The sequence below is a fragment of the Rhea pennata genome, chromosome 8 (assembly GCF_028389875.1).
Source record: "Rhea pennata isolate bPtePen1 chromosome 8, bPtePen1.pri, whole genome shotgun sequence".
In the NCBI taxonomy this organism is placed as follows: domain Eukaryota; kingdom Metazoa; phylum Chordata; class Aves; order Rheiformes; family Rheidae; genus Rhea; species Rhea pennata.
The window spans coordinates 17,314,611-17,334,639 of record NC_084670.1 but is presented as its reverse complement, the minus strand read 5'-3'; the positions used below and the strand labels follow the sequence as shown (position 1 = coordinate 17,334,639).

Genomic DNA, 20,029 nt, shown 5'->3' with positions numbered 1-20,029 from the left:
AGCAATATTTACAGCATTTTTCTCCTTTTGTAAATGCAATGCTTTAAAACACATTATAAAGCACCTTAGTAAAAATATTCTACAGGTAAAAGTAGAGAAGAAGTAGGAAAACCCTAACCATACCACAGCTCACTAATGGAGTCATAATATGGATTCACCAATACCTCAGCTTACAATTATTACAAAGAATCCATGAAGAAACTTGATACTGAATTTACTATTTTCATACCATTGTGTAAGCATCAACTAAAACTGCAGACAATCCCAACTTTCTTTGTAGAGTTTTCCCAACCTCAGTCAGTGGTCATGGGGATAAAAAAAATAAAAACAACACCCCCTCTTTTTTTTAAAACTTTTTACAATACTAATGTGGAAATGATGTTTTAACACTGACGATCAGTTGTAATTTTTTAATAAAACCACATATATAAATATGGGCAATTCCAGCAGCAGCAGCATTTCTCAGCAGAACATGATTAACCGTCCCAATTAATATCATGACATGATTTACAAAAACAAAGCATAGATGTCAACTGGTTATTAACACTACTCATATTGTATATAACCAAAACTTCTACGTTGAATGCTGGGAAAAAAAATGACTTCATCTTCACAGAAGTATAAATGAAAATAAATTGCTCTGAAAATTAAAAAGAGGTTTAACAGAACCATTTCTGTTTGCTTATATTTTCAACTAGAACTGCTGTGCGGTTAATTGCTGCAAATTAAAGTGTAGATTTCTTCAGGTAAAAGGTATTAACTTCCACTGAAAATATTAGTTAGATAAAAGGAAGCTTTTGCTTCTGGATTACCAACATAGTTAGTCAGTATCCAATGCCCTGGAGATGGTCCACAGCCCACTTCTCTCAGATCTATAGAGAAATGTCTTGGAGGTCTACTAGCAATCTAGCTTCCACAGCTGAGGACTAAGATGATGATGTGAACAAAAGTTTAGGTCCATTAAGCTAACAGTATTGTGTTTTTAGTTTGATTTAGGATAAATCTTTTCATAGAAAAAGTTTTGAGCCAGAATATACAACTCTCCATCTTTTTCCCGAACTGCATGTGCTCTGACAAACTGAAATTGCTCCAGTGCAAATTCATAGAACTCATTCTCCATTTTCCAGATTTCAGACTGTTGTAGCTTGGCAATAGTTTCTTTTGTGGGAAGTTTTTTCTCAGTTGTTTTCCTAAGATGAGACTTCTTTCCTAAATGTAAAATGAAAGCAATAACTTCATTTTAAAGTTCATGTGATTAAAAAACATGTGTAGTTCTCTTATTTACAGTTTTCTATTCTCAGCATTTTGATAAATTGCACTACAAGTGACAAAACTTTACTAATGTAACATGTAGGATTGGAAAATTGCAGTCTCTCACTAAATGTTAATGCATTTTGCATCAGTTCTTTCAATTCTTTCTCCTTACTCTAATAAACCCAGGGAATGAACACTTCATTTAAAAAAAAATTACTCCACACAATGTACTTGGAGTTAGACTGGTCTTTCAAAATTATTTAGATGGTAATCTGTGGTAATCTGGATATTAAATGTTAAGAATTTTACAAACTGCAGAACCAGAGACCTCTTCCACGACATACAGTTGACCAAAGCGATGACAATATCTTCCCTTTCTTAGACATATCAGTGCTTTTACATTATATACATCAGTATTACATGTGCAGGCTGTATACATCAGTCCCATTTCTCCCATTTGCAGACAGAAGTCCTGCTACGATGGACTGTTATCTCATCATAGGTTGCATAGTCAGCCCCTAGGAACTGAGATACTATTTATATGACAGATGTCTTATTATGAACTCAGAAAGATAAATGTGTACTCAGACCTTTGTATCCCAAGCAATCCAGTGGTTTGGGGAAGGGAGAACGTTGCACAGGTAAGACTTAAATGTAGAAAGAAAGAAATCTAGACTCTTTGCTAAACATAAGACAAAACCTACAAACTAAAATACTGAGAGGTTCCATGTCTCATAACAATTTTACTGCACACCCCAGGTAACACACTTGCAGACTCAGAACAAACATCTTTATGCCTTCAAAGGTAGTGTTTAGATACAGCATACTGAAATTCTACACTCTTAGGAGAAGGAAAGTTATCTATCTTTGAAAAATAATCTCTTGGCTGGTATTACAGACAAACCAGCAAACACCTGCAGGAAATGAACTGAAAATAAAAACAAAAAACAATGTCACCAAATAAATTCACAATAAACAATGTCAAACACTGAAAGACTGTGTCCTGTGTGCTAGAAAAGGAACAGAGAAAGGCAATGAAGGTGATCGAGGATTCCATAGCTGAAGGACTCAGATTAGAATTCTTCAGCCCAGAAAAAAAGTGATAAAAAGTGAAAATAACGTGGTTCATAAGCTAGGAGTAGCTTGGAGTAGCTTGAAGAAGATCTATTACGAATGAGAATAAGAATTCTCAATTAAAGAACCAGGGTCTTTAAAAGAAAGAAGATGACAGGTTCAAGACATAAGCATGTTATTTTCATACTAAACTGTATGCTTTTTTTCAGCTTAACTGTGGAACTTCTTGTCACAGGACACTGTGGCAATTTTATATAAACTTTTAAAATAGTCAATGAATGAAAGAAAAACAAAGTTATCCCCTAAAGTGCATTTCACTCACCATCGGGAACTGATGAGGCACAATGATGACTATCATATGCTTGCCCTATTCTTACATGCTTCCACTGACATCTGCCATTGACCACTGTTAGAGACCAGATATGGATCTTCAGTCTGACCCTGAATTCCTATGATCCACACAGCATAACAGCAATCTTTCAGTTCTACACAAAACCACCATTACCTTCATTGCTTCTGAAAAGCACATGTAGAACTATTTTTTTAATAAATATATAACTTTTCCATAGCTAAGGATATATGAGTTTACTTGTTACATGCTGATATTCCTTTAAAAAAAAAAAAATTGCTATACTGGGTCAGAATTTCTAAACTACCCAGAGGCAGTCTTCAAAATTTCTTTTGTATTATTTGTGGCTGATTTTAAGAATGTCAGAGCTAAAGAATACTTACTTCAATTTTTTGAAATCATTGTGACAAAAACAAATTTAAGGAAGCCATCTGACCAAAAGAGTTTCCATGTTTTTGTTTAAACTTCATTTTTCTTCCATTCTGTCACCTCAAGACCTAAATTTTGAATACAAGTGCAGACAAGCTGAGTTCCTTCTATACAAAGTCCATCCAAGTCTAAATGGATTTTGCACAGACAAGCAGGTTTTTTCTATCAAGTACTGTTAATTTCAACAGAGCTTCAGAAAGAACAGAAATCTACCCCTATCATCCACTACACAAAACTGGAGCCCTTGAGATAACTTTCAAAAAAGTTCTGATAAAGACCTACTCCAACTTGCTGAACAAAAATTACCATAGCTCAAAATATAAGCGTAGCATATTTGCCTTTACCACAACCTTGGAAGTTTGCAGTTTGTGGAGGACAAGATCCTTGGGCTGCCCTCCAAAACTGGTATTAAGAGCCTTTTAGAGAGTTTATTTCTTCTATAGTAACAGCAGTCACCTGAGAGGCAAATCTGACTCAAAACTAATCATCTAGGTATAAAGAATTCAAACTTTAAAAAGTGAGATGAGGATGAAAAGGGGAAAAAAAAAACACAACAGAAATCAACTATTTAAGTACCTGTTCGATACAGTTCTGTAGCACCCCTGAAGAACCGGGGCAATGCTGCCTCCAATAACATGATAAAGTCTTCAAGCTCTTCAGTAACTCCCACTAGAAAGTACTCATTAATCAAATTGTACTTGGCTTGTTCCAAAGCCCATCTGCTTCCCACATTCCTAAAGTGAAAGAGAACAATTAAAGCAAATTCTGATGCCAGCCAACAATCTTTGGTCCCTAGATGGAGATTACTTCGCAACATAACCCTCGTATAGGAAAGTCACAGCTCGTTTTAAGTTATAACCATTTCTAACTTAGTTTACCTCTGCAACTTCTGTCATCTGTATTCATATCTAACATCTTATCTCTTCAAGGCTACTCAAAGCAACTTTGTACTAATAACTTATCCATGAAAAAGCTTATGGTTATATGTATATGGTTACTGCCCTTATTAATGCAGTTTCTAGAGCGTTTACATCTTCTTCATGTCCATACTGAGATCCTCCACTTTCACATTAGATACCAGGAAGGGTTCTGGTGAGAATACACCTTCTTTTGTGTCCTACAAGAATAATTCCAAACTTTTAAGTCATTGCAGTTAATGGGGAAGACTGCTCTTCTGAACCACAAAGAAAGTTAAGTTCAAAATATTTTCCTCCTTAATATAGACAGGGTGAGGAGATAGGTGCAAAGTTCTCTGCTTCTCCATCAGGCCCAGGTGTAGATAGGTCTGAAATAGAAGCTCCCAAGCGGTCACTTGCTTTGCTTATGCTTAAATTAATTACATTTGAATAAACAGTAGCCTTGACAAATAATTCCCCTCACCTTCAATCAGAATTCTTCAGATCACCTATGTCTATTTTTTTTATTTTCACTGTTACATAGCACTTGATTATAATTGTTTTATGTGAATAAGCAGTTTTCAAAATTTGCTAGGGTTCTTTAAAATTATGCCTTTCTTATAAAACATGCTACATTGTCAGATGGACACTACTTGCTTTTGTTTCACTTTCTGCTAAATATCATTGATCAGTGATAAAAATTTAAGATAAACTTTTCCTGATATTGAATATTTTATTTGTCACAGAAACTGTAGGAGCTTGAATGAAATATCTCTATTCAGACAAACAGATATTGTACTCTGTCTTAAAAAAAAAAAAAAGTCAAGTCTCTGAATCTACAAAAATTATTTTTAAAACTGAAAACTTCTGTTTTCTCTCAAAGCACTTTTGGTACACCTGTGCAGTATCCTACTATACTGCTTGGTTAAATAACTGCAAAACTGTTTCAATGAAGTGTTTTCCAGAGCATCTTAGAAAAACAAACAAACAAACAAAAAAACCCTCCACCCACACTTACTAGTAAAAGTACTGGCTCCTATCTTTTATTCAGGCCATTGTGCTTGTTAAATTTAGATTTTAGTGATAATATACTTGATTAACACCTTAACCCAAATGTATTTTCCTACCAGCATTCTGAGCTGTGGCCACAGAAAAATGGAATTTGAAGCCAAAGTTTCTCTGGAGCACAGTCTGAACCTCCGGCTGCTACGCATTCATCAAAGGTCTGGAACAAAGACAAAATTGAGCTGAGCTTTGAAGACCAGTGCATATATCAAACATCTTAACCTGGTTAGTTGTTAAATGCAGTGGGGACAAAAAGATGCATGATATGAGAAAGAAAGAAAAAAAAAAGTAATTTTTCCAAGTTTTGCTTTCACAGTATTTTATTGGGAGGACCTATCTGCCTTAACTAAAAAAGTATTTGGACAGCCTTCTATGATTAGAACCTAATCAACAATTTGATTAGGCCTAATAAAGACCTAAGCCTCTAATAAAATATATGTTAAAACAAGTAAAAAACAGTCAAAAAGTACTGGTATCATTGTTTTTGCCTTAGAAAAAAGAAGTTACTACTGATACAGTGTCAAATGCCATTAGCACTAGTTCAATATTGGAACAACTGGATCTTTCCCACAGAACATTGTGCATTTTATTCTAGGTGAATCAGCGTTCTACTACCTTTTAAATAGTACAACAAAGAATTACTACATCAGAGGCTAATTTGGTTTTGGCTTCCAGTCAGTAGAAGGGAAAGCAAGTTGTTTCATTGAGTAATAGGCTGTTTTATAAAACATTGCTCTATATGCAAGGATAGCTGCAGTGACACACAGTTTCAATCTCAATAATAGAGTTACAGTAACACTTCTACTAGCACTGGACAAGATTTACCAAAATTTTACCAAGTTACCACAAAATAAGTATTTATTATATTTCCAGTCAAGATATGAGCCATGTACCTGGGACAGATTTTTTTGAAATTATTATAATACATAAGTGATTGCATTCAACTTTAAAAGACAACTTTCAATTATACAGAAGAAACAGTCTAAAAAGTTTCTGCTCAAACTAAAGTGAAAATACATTTGTGTAATTATTCTGCATTAGAACAAGACAACAAGATTGGCTTTTACTCTGAGGTGAAATTCCTGAAATAATCTGAAAAATTCATTGATATCAGGCTAATGCTGCTGGTGTCTTGTTTCACACCTCACTTTTACTGTACCTTGTAAGTGTTACTCATCACAGGTAAAAATACAGAATCTTTAAACAGGAAAACATGACATTTGTATGCTTTTTCTACCCTAAAGATATATAGTATACAAATGCTTTGTTTTTGTAGTTCTTTAGAGAAATTGTGCGCTTGTCTATCATGAGTATTTTACAGCATCAACGTTACCTAAGACCTAAATTGTTCTATGTATGTATATATGTATGTGTGTGTGTTTATTTTAAATAATAAGTCCTATAAACAGAACTTGTACTTAGAAGCCTAATCAGATCTCCACCAGAAAATAATTCTGCTGTCCAAATAAAGCTCCTTATCAAAAAGAACAGAGTAAGTCACAGAAAGTAAGATCCTATCTATCTTTCAAAATGCCTTTATGATACCACAACATCACATCATCTCTGTAACGAGTCTATGAAGATAGATTTTTATCTATGTTTTCACTTCTGCTTGAAGTTTTTCTCTACCTATACAGCAGGACATTTGGACAGACAAACTGGAACACAGTAGCAGAAGATGGCGCCAAAACCTTACTAACAGAGAAGAAGAGTATAAGCTGGGAAGAGAAATAGTTTCTTTTCAATATTTAAAAATCACCCTTTTGGGGAGGACGTGAGGCAGGAAGGTTAAGGTGAAAACCACTAGTCAAATTTATTAGTTGTTACAGTGTTGTTTATAGATTTGCATAATGAAAGCTGTATTCAGTGTGATTTTTCCTGCTTAAATTTTCAGTCTCTTCGTATTAGCACAATGCTACATTAAGTTTCAAATGTTTTTCAAATGACTTAGCTTAAGAGAACATATTGCCACTGAAATTTAAGAAAAGGATTTTTGGCTCTGTAAAGAACAAAAACCCCTTATTGTTACAAAAGCTTCCATCCTGCACCAACTATACTCACACAAACTATATGCGTATACTTAATACTCTCCTTTTCTTCTTGATTTAGGCTAAGCCCAAGGCAACATGCTCCAATAAATGTCGTACTGGAAATCATTATAATGAACGTGTAGCTACCTTCTAGAAAAAAAAAACTTATTATTGTGCCTAGATGAGGTTGCAGCTCTGAAACTGTTACAGTAATCAAGATTAAAACAGGCTAACCTGGACTACTCCTAACCTCCTGAAACACATGGAAGAAGTATAGAAATGTATCATTCATACTCCATAGTTTTCAAGGGGACTCTTTATATGTTATAACCCTACTGCAATATTTACATAAAAAAAAACAAAAAGAAAGAAAAGAAAAAAAAAAAAAAGAAGCAGCTGGGTTGCTAAAATAAACAAAGTAAATGTTAAAGCCAAAACATCAACAGTCCTATGAATTTTGATATGAACTGTATCCAGTTTCATTTTCAACAAAAACAGATATAGATTCCTGATACAGAAGGATAAGTTTAATTAGATACTTATATCTTTGGATGTAAAAATCTTTATTTTTTTTAAATAATTTTTTAAAACAAATGTCAACATAAAATTAACTTATGTGGTTACAAAGAATATAGTTAATGTCACTTTCTGCTCCAGTACTGACACCAAGCAAAGAAGCCTATGACACTTATGAAGCCCTACCATCATCGCCAGTACTGATAAAAGAACTACTCAGTTTCATCAGGACATAATTTTTAAATAGTTTTAGTATTAACTTCTATAATTTTCTATCTTTGTATCTATATAAAATAAAGCCTACTTTACCTTTTTATCCCCCTGTTTTCGCCTTCGTAGCCCTGGTCTGTAATCATCTCCAAAGCGCAGAAAGTAATAGTAAGAAACTAGTCGTTCTATAGGATCTCTTATGACGTTTATATAAATTGGTTTCTTTTTAACGCCAAATCTAAAGTAAAGGAATAAAATAAACAAAATTTTCAAGGTCAAGTCAGAGTTTCTCATCCAGTATTTACAAACTTATCTTTATTAATACAACTGAAATCTGCATACAGAGAAGTTGTTGGTGAGAGGTAGTTTAATGCCTGCTTTCTCCCACCCCTATATCCAGTGCATTGTGTGGATGTGTAAGTAGGTTCAAATTCAGTATTTCTGGGACCGGTTTCTTTTTTTGTTTAGTGAAACAAAATATCAGAATATCCTTAGAACATCCCGCTTGTGTGTAAATTGTGTATCACGCAACAGATGCTAAAAGTGTTTATACAATTACCCTGACTATAGAAATGCCTTCATTACTCTAGCAGCCACATACTAAAACCAAGCAGGTACCCAGAAAGCTCGGTGTCCTGTTCCTGCCTTCCACGCTGTGCTCTGCAGGGAGGCAGGAGGTTTTCCTGCCAGGACCTCGGTTGTCAGAGACACGAGCTGCAGGGAAGCCTGAGCTCAGAGTGCAACCATCACTAGCACTGGCTCCGTATGGCTATGCTTACTGATCATGAGACAATATCTGAAACCATACTGATTTGTCTATTCAAAGGTATAAAACACTTATATTTAGGCACTTTTTGGTTCAGCAAAATTTCCTTGAACATTTACCTAAAGAAGAACAGCAAGAACAAGGAAGTTAAACAAAATATAATTAAAAGGTATTACTTTGGCCAAAGACCAACACTACAGAGACAAAAACTGAAGAGCTAGAGAAAGAACAATTCAGTCTTCAGATGTTGACAGCAGAGTTCCAATTAATCAAACTATAGCAGTTAAAGTCGTCATTGCTCTCAACTGTCTGTGTGCCAGCTCTTACCCCCAAAAGCTTGCAAAAGGGAGTTTATACATGCTTCAACCATTTTGACACAAAGTCCAGAAACGTTGAGCTACCTCTTTCAGGTCCACTGAAGAGCCAAAGACATGCTTGTGTGTCTCCTTCTACAGACACTACTGTAAGTGCTGTAGAAAGCTGTAACAAACCACTTAAAGATAGCAGCAGCCTAAATATGTATCCATGGGTTAAGCAAACACAAAACCCTTGAAATGTTTGTACAAGATTGCACATTCATATGGAATTGCACATCAGCTCGCACCACTACCTTCAACTATGATAACATAAGTCCGATGTCAGTGTGTAACAAGCAGGAATAGACTTGTATAAAATATTTTACACTTCACAACTACAAGCATGTTCACTACATGCAAACACCTCGCAGCTTTAAAAGGGTGAGCTATGTCAAGTACAACTAGAGTATTCAATATATTATTTTAATAATGAAAACCACACATATGAAAAAACAAGCTGCTCTGAGGAAAAAATAAGTCATTTAGGTGAAAGGGTAACAAACAAGGATAATGCAGCCTTGGAGGGAAGTATGCAGATGAGTGAAACCTGTGAAATCGCTTAGATGCCTTTCTAGATGCAGAATAATTACATTAGTTTAAAAAGTTCCAGTATGCAAAAAGTTTCAGCTTTATGAAATGAATAATGTATAAAACAACATTCACTTTGGCTGTTTCAGAAAGCTGTTATTCCAACAGGGGTTCAGTTCAATGGTTTATTAATGTAGCATTTTAACTTGGAAAGGTAAAAAGGAAGCTGATTAAATTTGATACATTTTATTTATTTACTTATTTGCAATTAAGGCCTCTTGTCTACTTTTTGACCTTTTGTAATCTGAAGCTTTTACTTGGTGCCATTAGAAACTAACTTCCAGCTACTAGAAAATGTAGCTGTTAATATTTTCTATTATATAATCTACTCTGGGAATCCATAAAATTCTCACTTCCTCTTTTAATTCTTTATAATAAAAAGCTACAATTTAAAATTAGCCTTTATAACAGAATGAATTGTTACAACCAATGACTAAACAACTAAAAATTCTTACATACAAAAAAACTCAATAAAATCAAGTGTTTTAATACGTAGAAGCATAACATTACTCCAGATTGACCAGCAGCAAGAGGTCTAAGCAGTGGCAACTACTGTTTACACACAGGATCCTGAGATCTGAAGGATCAATACCCATTTTGAATTTTAAGCCATTTCCTTCATGATGCAAGTCTGGAATGAAGTGCTGCCTAGTAAGCACCTTAAGCAAAACTGACTTTCTAGTCCATAGGGAGGTTTCACAGTGCTGAGCTCCTGAGGATTCACAGCCTTAAATCCAGAAGCAAAAGAAAGATCTTAAATCCATCAAGAAAAGAAACATGTGAGACAGAATATGGAGATGATCCTGCACCTTTGAAGTCACTGGGAGAATTTCTGCCTCATTTTAAACTGATTTTAGAGGTAGCTGGATTCAAGTCTACAAGAATTATTTCTACACTTTTTACTGTAAGTCAAATGAATATTATGCCAGAAAAATAAGTGTTTTAAAATAACTTGTAGTATTTTGATAAAGTGAAAAGGGATACTCTGAAAGTGAAGAACTATATCACTTAAGACATAGGTGGTATGACATTTCAGATGAAATATTTTTGAGAACTAAGACTTCCCAGACAGAGAAGTCAATCATTAACAATAAGCATGAAGTAAGAAAAGCTAGAATATTCAGGCAAAACAATCCTGTAACTCAGCCAAGGAATACTAATCTTGGCATGTGAATAGTTTTGAAATTGAACTGCACTACTTGTTATCATGCAAAAAGGCATGACAAAACTGTACTGAAGAGTGAAACCAAATGCTGCTCATCCGAAAGGAAAATTCAGTGTTTGAAATTTTCTTAGCCGCAATTGTCAGATTGTTATCGCTAGAGGGCAGTAATATCCCAGATGGATCCAAGAAGCTTATTAGCTTATTTAAAACTACTATGCTACTCAACAGATAAATCCATGGATAACATACTTTGCAAAATCCAAATAGGATACATGTCCATGGTAAAATCCTGGTTTCATTTCCTTCCAGGAAGTCACATTCTTCACAAATCGGACCTGTAAAGGCAGACAGCAGAAAATGTTTCTGTACAGCCAGAACACATTAGACTTTGCTTAAATGGTGCTTTTTGTTTAAAAAGTAAAACTTGACAGTGTATCAGGAGAAAATCTATTATTATGGTTATTACCAAAGAATTTTCACCAACTGAGGTAGGTTTTTCTGGAAGCACACAGATGACTCATGTTAGATCATCACAATTTCATGATCAGAAACTAATAAAAAGCATAACGCAGAAATCAGAAGGGCAATTCAGGAAGAACTACCACAAAAATACAATCAATACAAACAATTTTTTTTGTCAGTTCATATTATTTGTAAGTTGAAAGGAATGCAGAATTCCCTCAGCAATAAGTAGAAATGCAAGTATACCTTTGATGAAATTGTCTGACTTTTATTCAGTCTCTCAAATTAAAGTGTACCAGATTTGCAAGTATATTTGTAGATCTGTTTTACTGGGACATAAAACACAAATCTGATGGTTCATTTGTTCTCCTTTTCTAAAATGTATACAGTATAAATTAGATCTACTGTTTATCACTTTGAATTGTTACTTTTTAGCCCAAAATCCACCTCAGGATGACTTCCAGAAGACCATGTTAAAGCATGAAGTTAAACAAGGGCTGATAAAGCATCTTCTGGCAAAATTTACAAAAAAGGCAATAGTTTTACATTTCAAAGATAATAAAAACAGACACATACCCCAACCCAGAAAGTATGATGAAATTAAGTGGGACATGCAAATGCTGATATAGCTTGGCTTCATTAGATGAACAGAATATTTTAACATCAAAGCATTTAACTCTGAAAGTTATTTCAAAAGTAGTGAATTGGATAATAAAGAAAAGATGATAAATTTGTACTGCTTGAGCTGTATGGCAATGATATACCATTTCTGAAGCTAAGAATGAGAAGAGAGTTTATTAACATAATCAGGAAGCACACTTAATCATTTAAAAATCACTTGGAATGCAAGCAACATATTACAACTGAAGCATAGAAAACTGTAAAACATCATACTGTAACAAACCTCTGTTCAACAGAGAATATTTTTGGTAACAAATGCGTGGAAGTATCACAGAATACTTCAATTTCACAGTGCACAAAGAGAAACACAAATAACTAACAGTTTAGTCCTGTGACAACTATAGCTTTACAAAGAAGCAGATAACATTTGTTAATTTAATTTTAACAAGTAAAAGACAAGTTCAGGACAGAGTGGTTTATTTACAACAGCTCCCTGTAAAATTCTCTGCACATCTACAATATCTTTGCCTTATAAATAACAGATAAGTAGAAAGACACTGAGATGAGGTGAAAGAGCCAAAGAAAAGTCTCAGAACTCAAGACTAATATTTTGTAAAGACAAAATAAATAATTTGTAAATTGACACTAATATTTTGTATAATGGATTGAGAGTATCCTGAAATTGAAATCTTCATTGGTTGATTTTTATTTGCAAGACTGGCCTGCTACTGTTTATTCAAATGTGCAAAATTTGCTGCCTATGATTTGAAGACGTTCATTATCTTTACTTAACTTCTTTGAATACCGGCTCTTGGATGCTCAGGTAAAAGAAAGCAATACTACCTTTTAATGACAGATAGCAGTCATTCTTTCAATGATGCTAGGTATCATAGTCTGTGGTATTTCACAATTTAAATCATATACTGCACATGAAAACTGGCAAATCTGAGAAACATTGTAAAATGTTACACAACTGTGTTTTGTAAACTGCATTGGCTTCCTCTCTTCCTGGATGCAACACAAAGTGATAATGCAGCTCTATATATGACTTGGAATCCAGTTGTACTACCTACACTGTTCAAACAAGCTACATTTTCATTGAACACATCTTTCAAAGATTAGTGACAAGATATATTCAGTAGAGAGCCTCAGCTACGAACATTAAAAAAAAATGGTAAAAAAGTTCTCTAACTGCAGAGCATATATTCTCCTTCCATCTCCCCCATCTACCTATGTCATAAAACATCTTTGTCTGCTAAGAAAATCATCATTTATAAACATAGGATTGTTACAGATTAAACTTAAAATTTCATTCGTATAGCAGAGACCTGTTGGGATGTTTAGCCTTTTATTAGCTTGCCTGGTTTGGCCGTTAAGGCTAAGATAGGGCTAGGAAGATTTTGTGCGACAACCATGACATTTACATCTGCTTTAAGAAATGGCCCAGCAACAAGCTGTGCCACTGAGAATTTCTTAAGTTTCTAACACCTATAACTAGCCTGTATGCCGGAAGTATTTTTTTTCCTCTTCCCACAGTTTGCCATATTCTAAAAATCAAAATTGTTCTAGGTCACAGTCTAATGAGTCAGGATTCACACATTTTAGGACACAAATGAATACTGCCTGATGTTTCTTATTGTTAAATATGATCAATTTTACCTTTCTTTTCCAGGCTTAGCAGATACTGAAGCTTTCAAGAGACTGAGCAGGTTTCTGTATCTGAACTTAACTGAGTAAAATCTGAGGTTATTTTAAAAGTTCAGAAAAACATGAATGGAATTCCTGTGAAGCTGTTTCAGGGTGCTTTTAAATAATCAGCTACAAAGTCGCTTCGCAACCTTTAATAAGTGAAAAATCAGCTGAGCTTCACTGAATTAAAAAGTCAGATGAAGTGTACTTGGGGCGTAAGATGTCCTAGAAAGGTAAATTAAATACATTCAGTTTTTAAATTTAAAACACTGATCCAAAAGAAAAAAAAAAATCCAGAACACAAAATTTGAGCAAAATGCCTGGAAAATCTGGCAGGCAAACCAAAGTGATGTTCTGATCTATCACTTTTCCTCTGTCCACCCGTTACTCCCATTAATCCCTCTTCTCCACAGTCTTCACACACACACACCCTACCATTAAAGGTGGTACGGTTATTGCCCTTATGGCCTGGTATCACATGGACTTCTGAATACTGAAGTATTTTTTATATTATAGGTTTGCTTGTCAGTTGCTGAATTTCTGACTTAAAACTATAAATAGATTTTGTCCTTCTTTATCAGGAACACACAATCAAATGGAATAGAAACGGTTTGATGAGTAGTGTTTGTGGTCAAGAGACTAGTCAGAAGAGGCTATGAAAATTGTCCTTTGTTTAAGATGAATGCTAGGGACATGATTAATGTTTCATGCTGAATGAAAGCACTATTGTGACCAGAAAAATGTAAGAGCCAGCCTTTGGAGACAAGATGGCTAAAATAAGATCCCACAGCCACTTCCTCCATCCTTGGGGTAAGTATATCAAAGATGAGGGGATACAAACCATGAGCACAGACTGCAGAGGACATATGAGAATTATCCATTTTGAACCACACACACACACACACACACACACACAAAAGCGCTTTCAATTAAGAGAACGCAGATCAACAGTATCCTCATTCAAAGAAATCTCAGATTCAGATTTAAATATCAAGTACAAGAGGATGATTGAATCAGAATCCCTCTGTAGAAATCCCTTGGTAGCTTAGCTATACAAGTTGTCATACAAGCTAATAGTTAGCTCTAGATTATAGGATCAAGACCACTGAGAACAGACTAGCAGCCCAGCTTTGGCTTCATGCCATGAGAAACCACAGGAAAGTTCAAGGCACAGCAGCAGACAAGCAATTGTGTGAGATGACAGGACTATGTCTACCAGTTCAGTCAACCAGGATCCCTGTCTAGCATTAACAGTTCTTCCCCAGGAGTAAAAGTATAATTGGTACAGGTATGGAGGTGTACACTAGTATACACCAGACTACTTAATTCAATGAAAAAAGTTCTTAAATGCTAAACATCGTATGATGGTACTCCCATTTCTAACTGCCACTGCAAAGTTTTACTGGTTCCATTCCTAACAGAGACATTGTAGCCTCTGACCAGTTGAAAAACCAGCTGAGTGCTATTAAAGTCACTATGAGTGTACTATCCTCTGGAAGACCACTGCTCTAGAATAGATTTGGAAGCATGATCATGTGTTTTCAAGTCACTCTTTTGAGAGAAATAGAGCAAGACATTGTGGGAGAAGAAAAGAACAAGGAAGAGAAAACAGAGATAGTTAAATGCTGGGTAACTGTACCACAGCTTTTGTATGTTTACAAGAACACACATGCAGAATGTGTTCTTATATTCCGTTTTCATATGCTATATGCAGCATAACTTGATATGCTAAAGACAAACACTCTTTTGAATAACTATGCAATATACACATTTTCATTATTAGCATTTCCCTGTTAATGACCACTGAAGAGAAGTAATATCAATCATCTTATTAAATAACACAGTCTACCACCTTGGACAACAGCATAGCATCAAATGAATGTAGGATTGCCAGCATCATAGACATACCCAGCACTAGTGGATTTTCATTTTTCAGCAGGAAATTATTAGGGGAAAGTGAAGGGCAGAGATTCTTCAGACAAAACTAAGCCAATAAAGAACAAATTTGATTTGAATGAGACTCAAAGTAGACATGTAAGGCAAAGTTGCAAGAAAACTGCCTATGTTTAATCTAAACCATCAATCTCTCCTATACCAAACGCAGACCATCAAGTGCTCCTGTTCTTCTGGACAGACCATTACTGTTCAAAAACATACCTTCACAGAAACAGAAGCAGTGATTGCAAAGGCAGCAGGACCGACTTGAACAGGACTTTTAATTAACAGATACAGTCTTATTGAACTTTTGGAAATCATTCTGCATGGTTTTTTAGTACTTGCTTTACCCAGTGAACAGGATTATAGGCATGGCTACCGTATATACCCCTTAGTGAACTTCTGACAAATCAGAAGGCGTCCAGAATGACTGGACCTGAAGTTCAACTCAAACCAGGGATAACACCAGTTTAACTCATTTAAAAATTACTAAAAGGTTAAGAGAACACTTTGCATTTCCAGTTACCATTGTTGAGAAGAAGCTACAGACAGATGAACACTCATGCTTATCTCGTTGTTTTCTCAGATACTCTTGTTACACAGCATTAAATACTAGTAGTATTTAATTATAATTTATATGCTTAAATATCATCTGCATATTTAAGCAGGGAATTTCACAACACCGAAAACTCAAGTGACACAAGCCCACAATCACAAAACACATCCCAAATCCCACCGCAAGCTCAGTGTCCCCTCCTCAGAGATCCTTACCTCACTCACTCTCTCTTGTATACTAAACTACAAAGAGAGGTCTAGGTACTACCTGTTTTTTTTTTTTTTTTTTTTTTTTTCTCTTCTCTCTCCCCTTGACTACAACAGCTGTGCTGAGCTGCTTCTGTCTGCAGGTACACAGCAAGAGGAGCTGGGAGCCTCTGTACAGATGTGCTGCAATGCAGAACAGCTCCTGCTTCTGCTGTGTTTCATCTTAAGATGATCCGTATACAACCAGTAATATGTACCCAACAGCTTCGCAGCATCCATTTTGCCACTGGACATAATGATGTTTTAGACCTCTGACTTGGGTTCCCTGCATGTGCACTCACTAAGAGCAGAGAATTACTATTAACAACAACAAAAAAACACATCACACACCCCAAAAAACAACAACAAAACATACACAAATGACAACTACTTGAAGCACAGAATTATCTTCACACAAGACCCAAGAGAAATAGTACTGATCACTCATCGTTTTTGGCACCAAAGACAGCAGTATAGCCCTAATGGCATGGTACAATGCCTACACGACACAGAGGAAAGCATGTAAGACTGCATGTGCTTCAAAGAGAAATGCCAGGCAAACATTATTGCACAGTCGAAAGAGAGACAGATGACAGTATAAACTTTTACATACAGTTTTAAAAGAGGTAATTCCTGTCCCGATTGTGTCCCTTTTTAAGCTTAGTTTTTGGCCTACAAACAGATACTTACCACTTCCAGTAGCACAGTAAAACTCTAAACTTATTACTTACCATCTGCTCTTTTCATATAGAAAGAAAGTGTAAAAAATATGTTGAAATTCATTCATTTTGGAAAATGTAAAATCAAATAATAAAAGCCAATTCTATCAAATCATGTATGTTTACAATAGCACACAATTATTCTTTATTTTTTCCTTGTTTAATAAAAACACCCTAAATGCAGCAGCTTACCTGATCTTGCAGAGACATAACAGGATTATTTTTGGTTGTATTGATATGTAGAACATGATATCTGTTCTTTGCACAAAGATCATACGCAATGTTTGTGAAGGATGTGCTGGCAGTTTTAGGTACTCTATTGTAAATAATCACCACATCTTCTTCTTCATCCAGTGTCACATCTTGTCGGGGGCCATCTACGGTGTGACGTTGTTCTATTTCTCTGACTTCGTGTCTTGCAATAGCCCTTTCTGTTAAGGGTGACAGATAAAAGATTTTAATGTAAATGTTTCCAATTTTGAAATTCAAATTTTAGAAAGCAAATGACAACTTGGTGAGAAGCAATACCTCCTCACCAATAAAGGAAGCACTTGCTGTTACATAATTCTGACACACATTAGAGCAAAACTTAACCTATGAAGTACGTGAATAATAAAAGGTGAGTCTGACATAAAACACAACAACTAGGAGACAATGTACTTAGGGAACATGTACCATATTCTATGACTCCAGTTAGCACTACTGTGAGCCATCATCTTTAAAGAAAAATCTCTAATGATCTATCAAATAGTGACATCTTTCCTGATAAATCCCAAATAACTTCAATGAAATTCCCACTATTTAAAAATTACAATCAAAGGAATAACTCAAGAAAATTAGAATACAGTATATTAATTTTCTCAAAACAGTAGAATCACTAATAGTATAGGTTTAGTCAAATAATTGTGCTGGAGTCACTGGAATTCAGATGAAAACTAACGCTGTTCTTATTCCAGTTAAGACAAGCCCCCAAGTGTAAAGCATTACAATAGATGGTTTTGCAAAAATCTAGTTATATTTATTACTTTAAAGTTTGATAAGAACAGAAGAGATGCTTATGAAATGGTCAACATTAAGGTGAAAAATAACCTCCAAGTACTGAAATACATCAAACAGGTTAAAATACGGAAAAAAACCGAGCTATGAGCAAGACATTTTGCCCATATGAGTACTTTATAAACAAATCATATTTCTGTTTGTACAAAAGGCGATGTTCTGAGTAATTGAACTCTCCTTTAAGTGCTAAAAGCCTAACTGGAAAATAAGAAGCAGACTATGATAGTATTACTTTTTTTTTTTCTTTTTTTTTTTTTTTTTGCTGTTGAATACCAAATACTGTACTAGGTAAGTATATAGTTTAATATGATTTATAATACAGATGTAAAAGCATCTTTCCCAATTCATTTATCACAATACCGCTTTTAATAATGTACTTAAAGAAATCCATGTTGGCCAAAAGCGCAAGATGAAGTCTGGACCGTAAGACTACCTGCAATTCTCCCTAGTAGGATCTCATATAGGATAGGACAGTCTGGATTACACACCTGTAACACAACAGCAGTTGTCGGTCTTTCCTTCTCTTGCCTCCTATAACTCAGCTCCTTCTATTCCCTTTCACCACATCTCTAATTCAAACATAAAATCACTTTTAAAACAGAATCATTAAGCTGTGAATACCACTAGCCTATAATTCCACATAAGTTGTCTTTAACCGCAAACCTCCATCTGTCTGAAATGCTTCAAAGCTTAAACTCTCTCTCTCATATGCTTGTATCTCACACCCCATAACTAAGCTACACTAGTATGAAAATGTTTGTAGAACAAGCTTATTGAGCACATCTCAAATTTTCCACATGACATCTGTTGCTCCCCACTACATCAGTCACAGTTTTTGCTCCTTCCTTTCTCATTTGCTACCTCTCCCATCACTGCTGGCAAACCTCCTGTTTTGGAAAGCAATGAGACAAGTGTCTCAGGTTTCATCTAACTGAAGATGGTTACAACGAAAAGTAGCCAGTGACTCCTCTTCTTGCCCGTATCGGATCAGGTAGGGACACACATAACTGCTCGGCCACCCAAAGCTACATGGATGCTAAAAAACATCTTAAGAGGCTGAAGTGAAATCGATGTAAATTTTATTTTCTACACTAGCGTAACACACCTTCTCTGGATTCAGATGATTACTTCACAAAACCACAGTGCTGACAGGGCCATGCGGCACTGAGAGAAGCCTCCCAGTTTACATGTAAGAAGCAAAAATTTGTGACAAACAACACAATTTTCAAAAACAGTGTCGAGAAGCGTTCTTGTGATGAGATATTTGAAATCATGATGATTGAAGATTAAGGGTGATAGGTGAACTTTAAAGGTTATGCATAACATATAAAATGAATACATATGATTAGATGCAACCAGCAGAGAGGCTGTAGTATACAATCACCTTAAACTTAATATTCCCAGAGGGGAAAGCAAAAGCCCATGCAGAAAGGAGAATTTCCACAGACATGAAGTACGCTGACACTTCTATTACCACACAATAAGTAAAATAAGTAAATAAGTAAACTTTAATTTTTAAATCAAAATGAAAACTAATCTTTATGATGAAAAACTGAGATCAGCTTTTAATAATGCAATCATTAAATCCAAAACCAGAGCAGCACAAGTGTAGGATATAAACTGAAGCGCTATAGAGAAGAAGCTAGTGAGATGGATCTGAGCTACCTGAAACCATCTGACCTGTTTCTCCATCCTAATAAGATTACTTTACTGTAGTTGATTAATAATAAAGTGCATATTTTGTAAAGTAAAGTGCATATTTTTCAGTTATGAAAAGTGTGCAATGCTTCCAATGAAGTCAAGAAGCTTCTCTGTTACTTTCTGAAGAGTCAACTTAACTGTTAAAATGACATATGATTTTGATACATGTTTTTTTCTTTTAATCTATTGTAACAGTAACAGGCAACTTGATAGTCTTTGGGATACAACATTAATCAAATGTCTGTTAACACTTCGAATTCTCTATGCCCCGATTATCTAATTCATTTGCTAGTCTATAAAATTACTCAATACTTAAGTTACCCTATAAGCAGCATTCCTGTCAATGG

The 20,029-nt window shown here is 35.1% G+C and overlaps 1 protein-coding gene across 1 annotated transcript in view; it reads right to left on the bottom strand.

Moving 5' to 3' along the window:
* Positions 1-396: 396 nt before the first annotated feature.
* The window catches only part of HS2ST1 (heparan sulfate 2-O-sulfotransferase 1), an 84,011-nt gene continuing 64,378 nt past the window's right edge, over positions 397-20,029 (bottom strand). Inside the window, exons 2-7 of the mRNA XM_062581823.1 lie at positions 17,118-17,356; positions 10,948-11,033; positions 7,923-8,061; positions 5,130-5,227; positions 3,683-3,840; positions 397-1,209 (exon numbers count right to left, since the gene is read on the bottom strand). Coding sequence (XP_062437807.1) covers positions 983-1,209; positions 3,683-3,840; positions 5,130-5,227; positions 7,923-8,061; positions 10,948-11,033; positions 17,118-17,356 — 947 coding nt within the window. The 3' untranslated portion in view covers positions 397-982. The remainder of the gene's footprint in view (positions 1,210-3,682; positions 3,841-5,129; positions 5,228-7,922; positions 8,062-10,947; positions 11,034-17,117; positions 17,357-20,029) is intronic.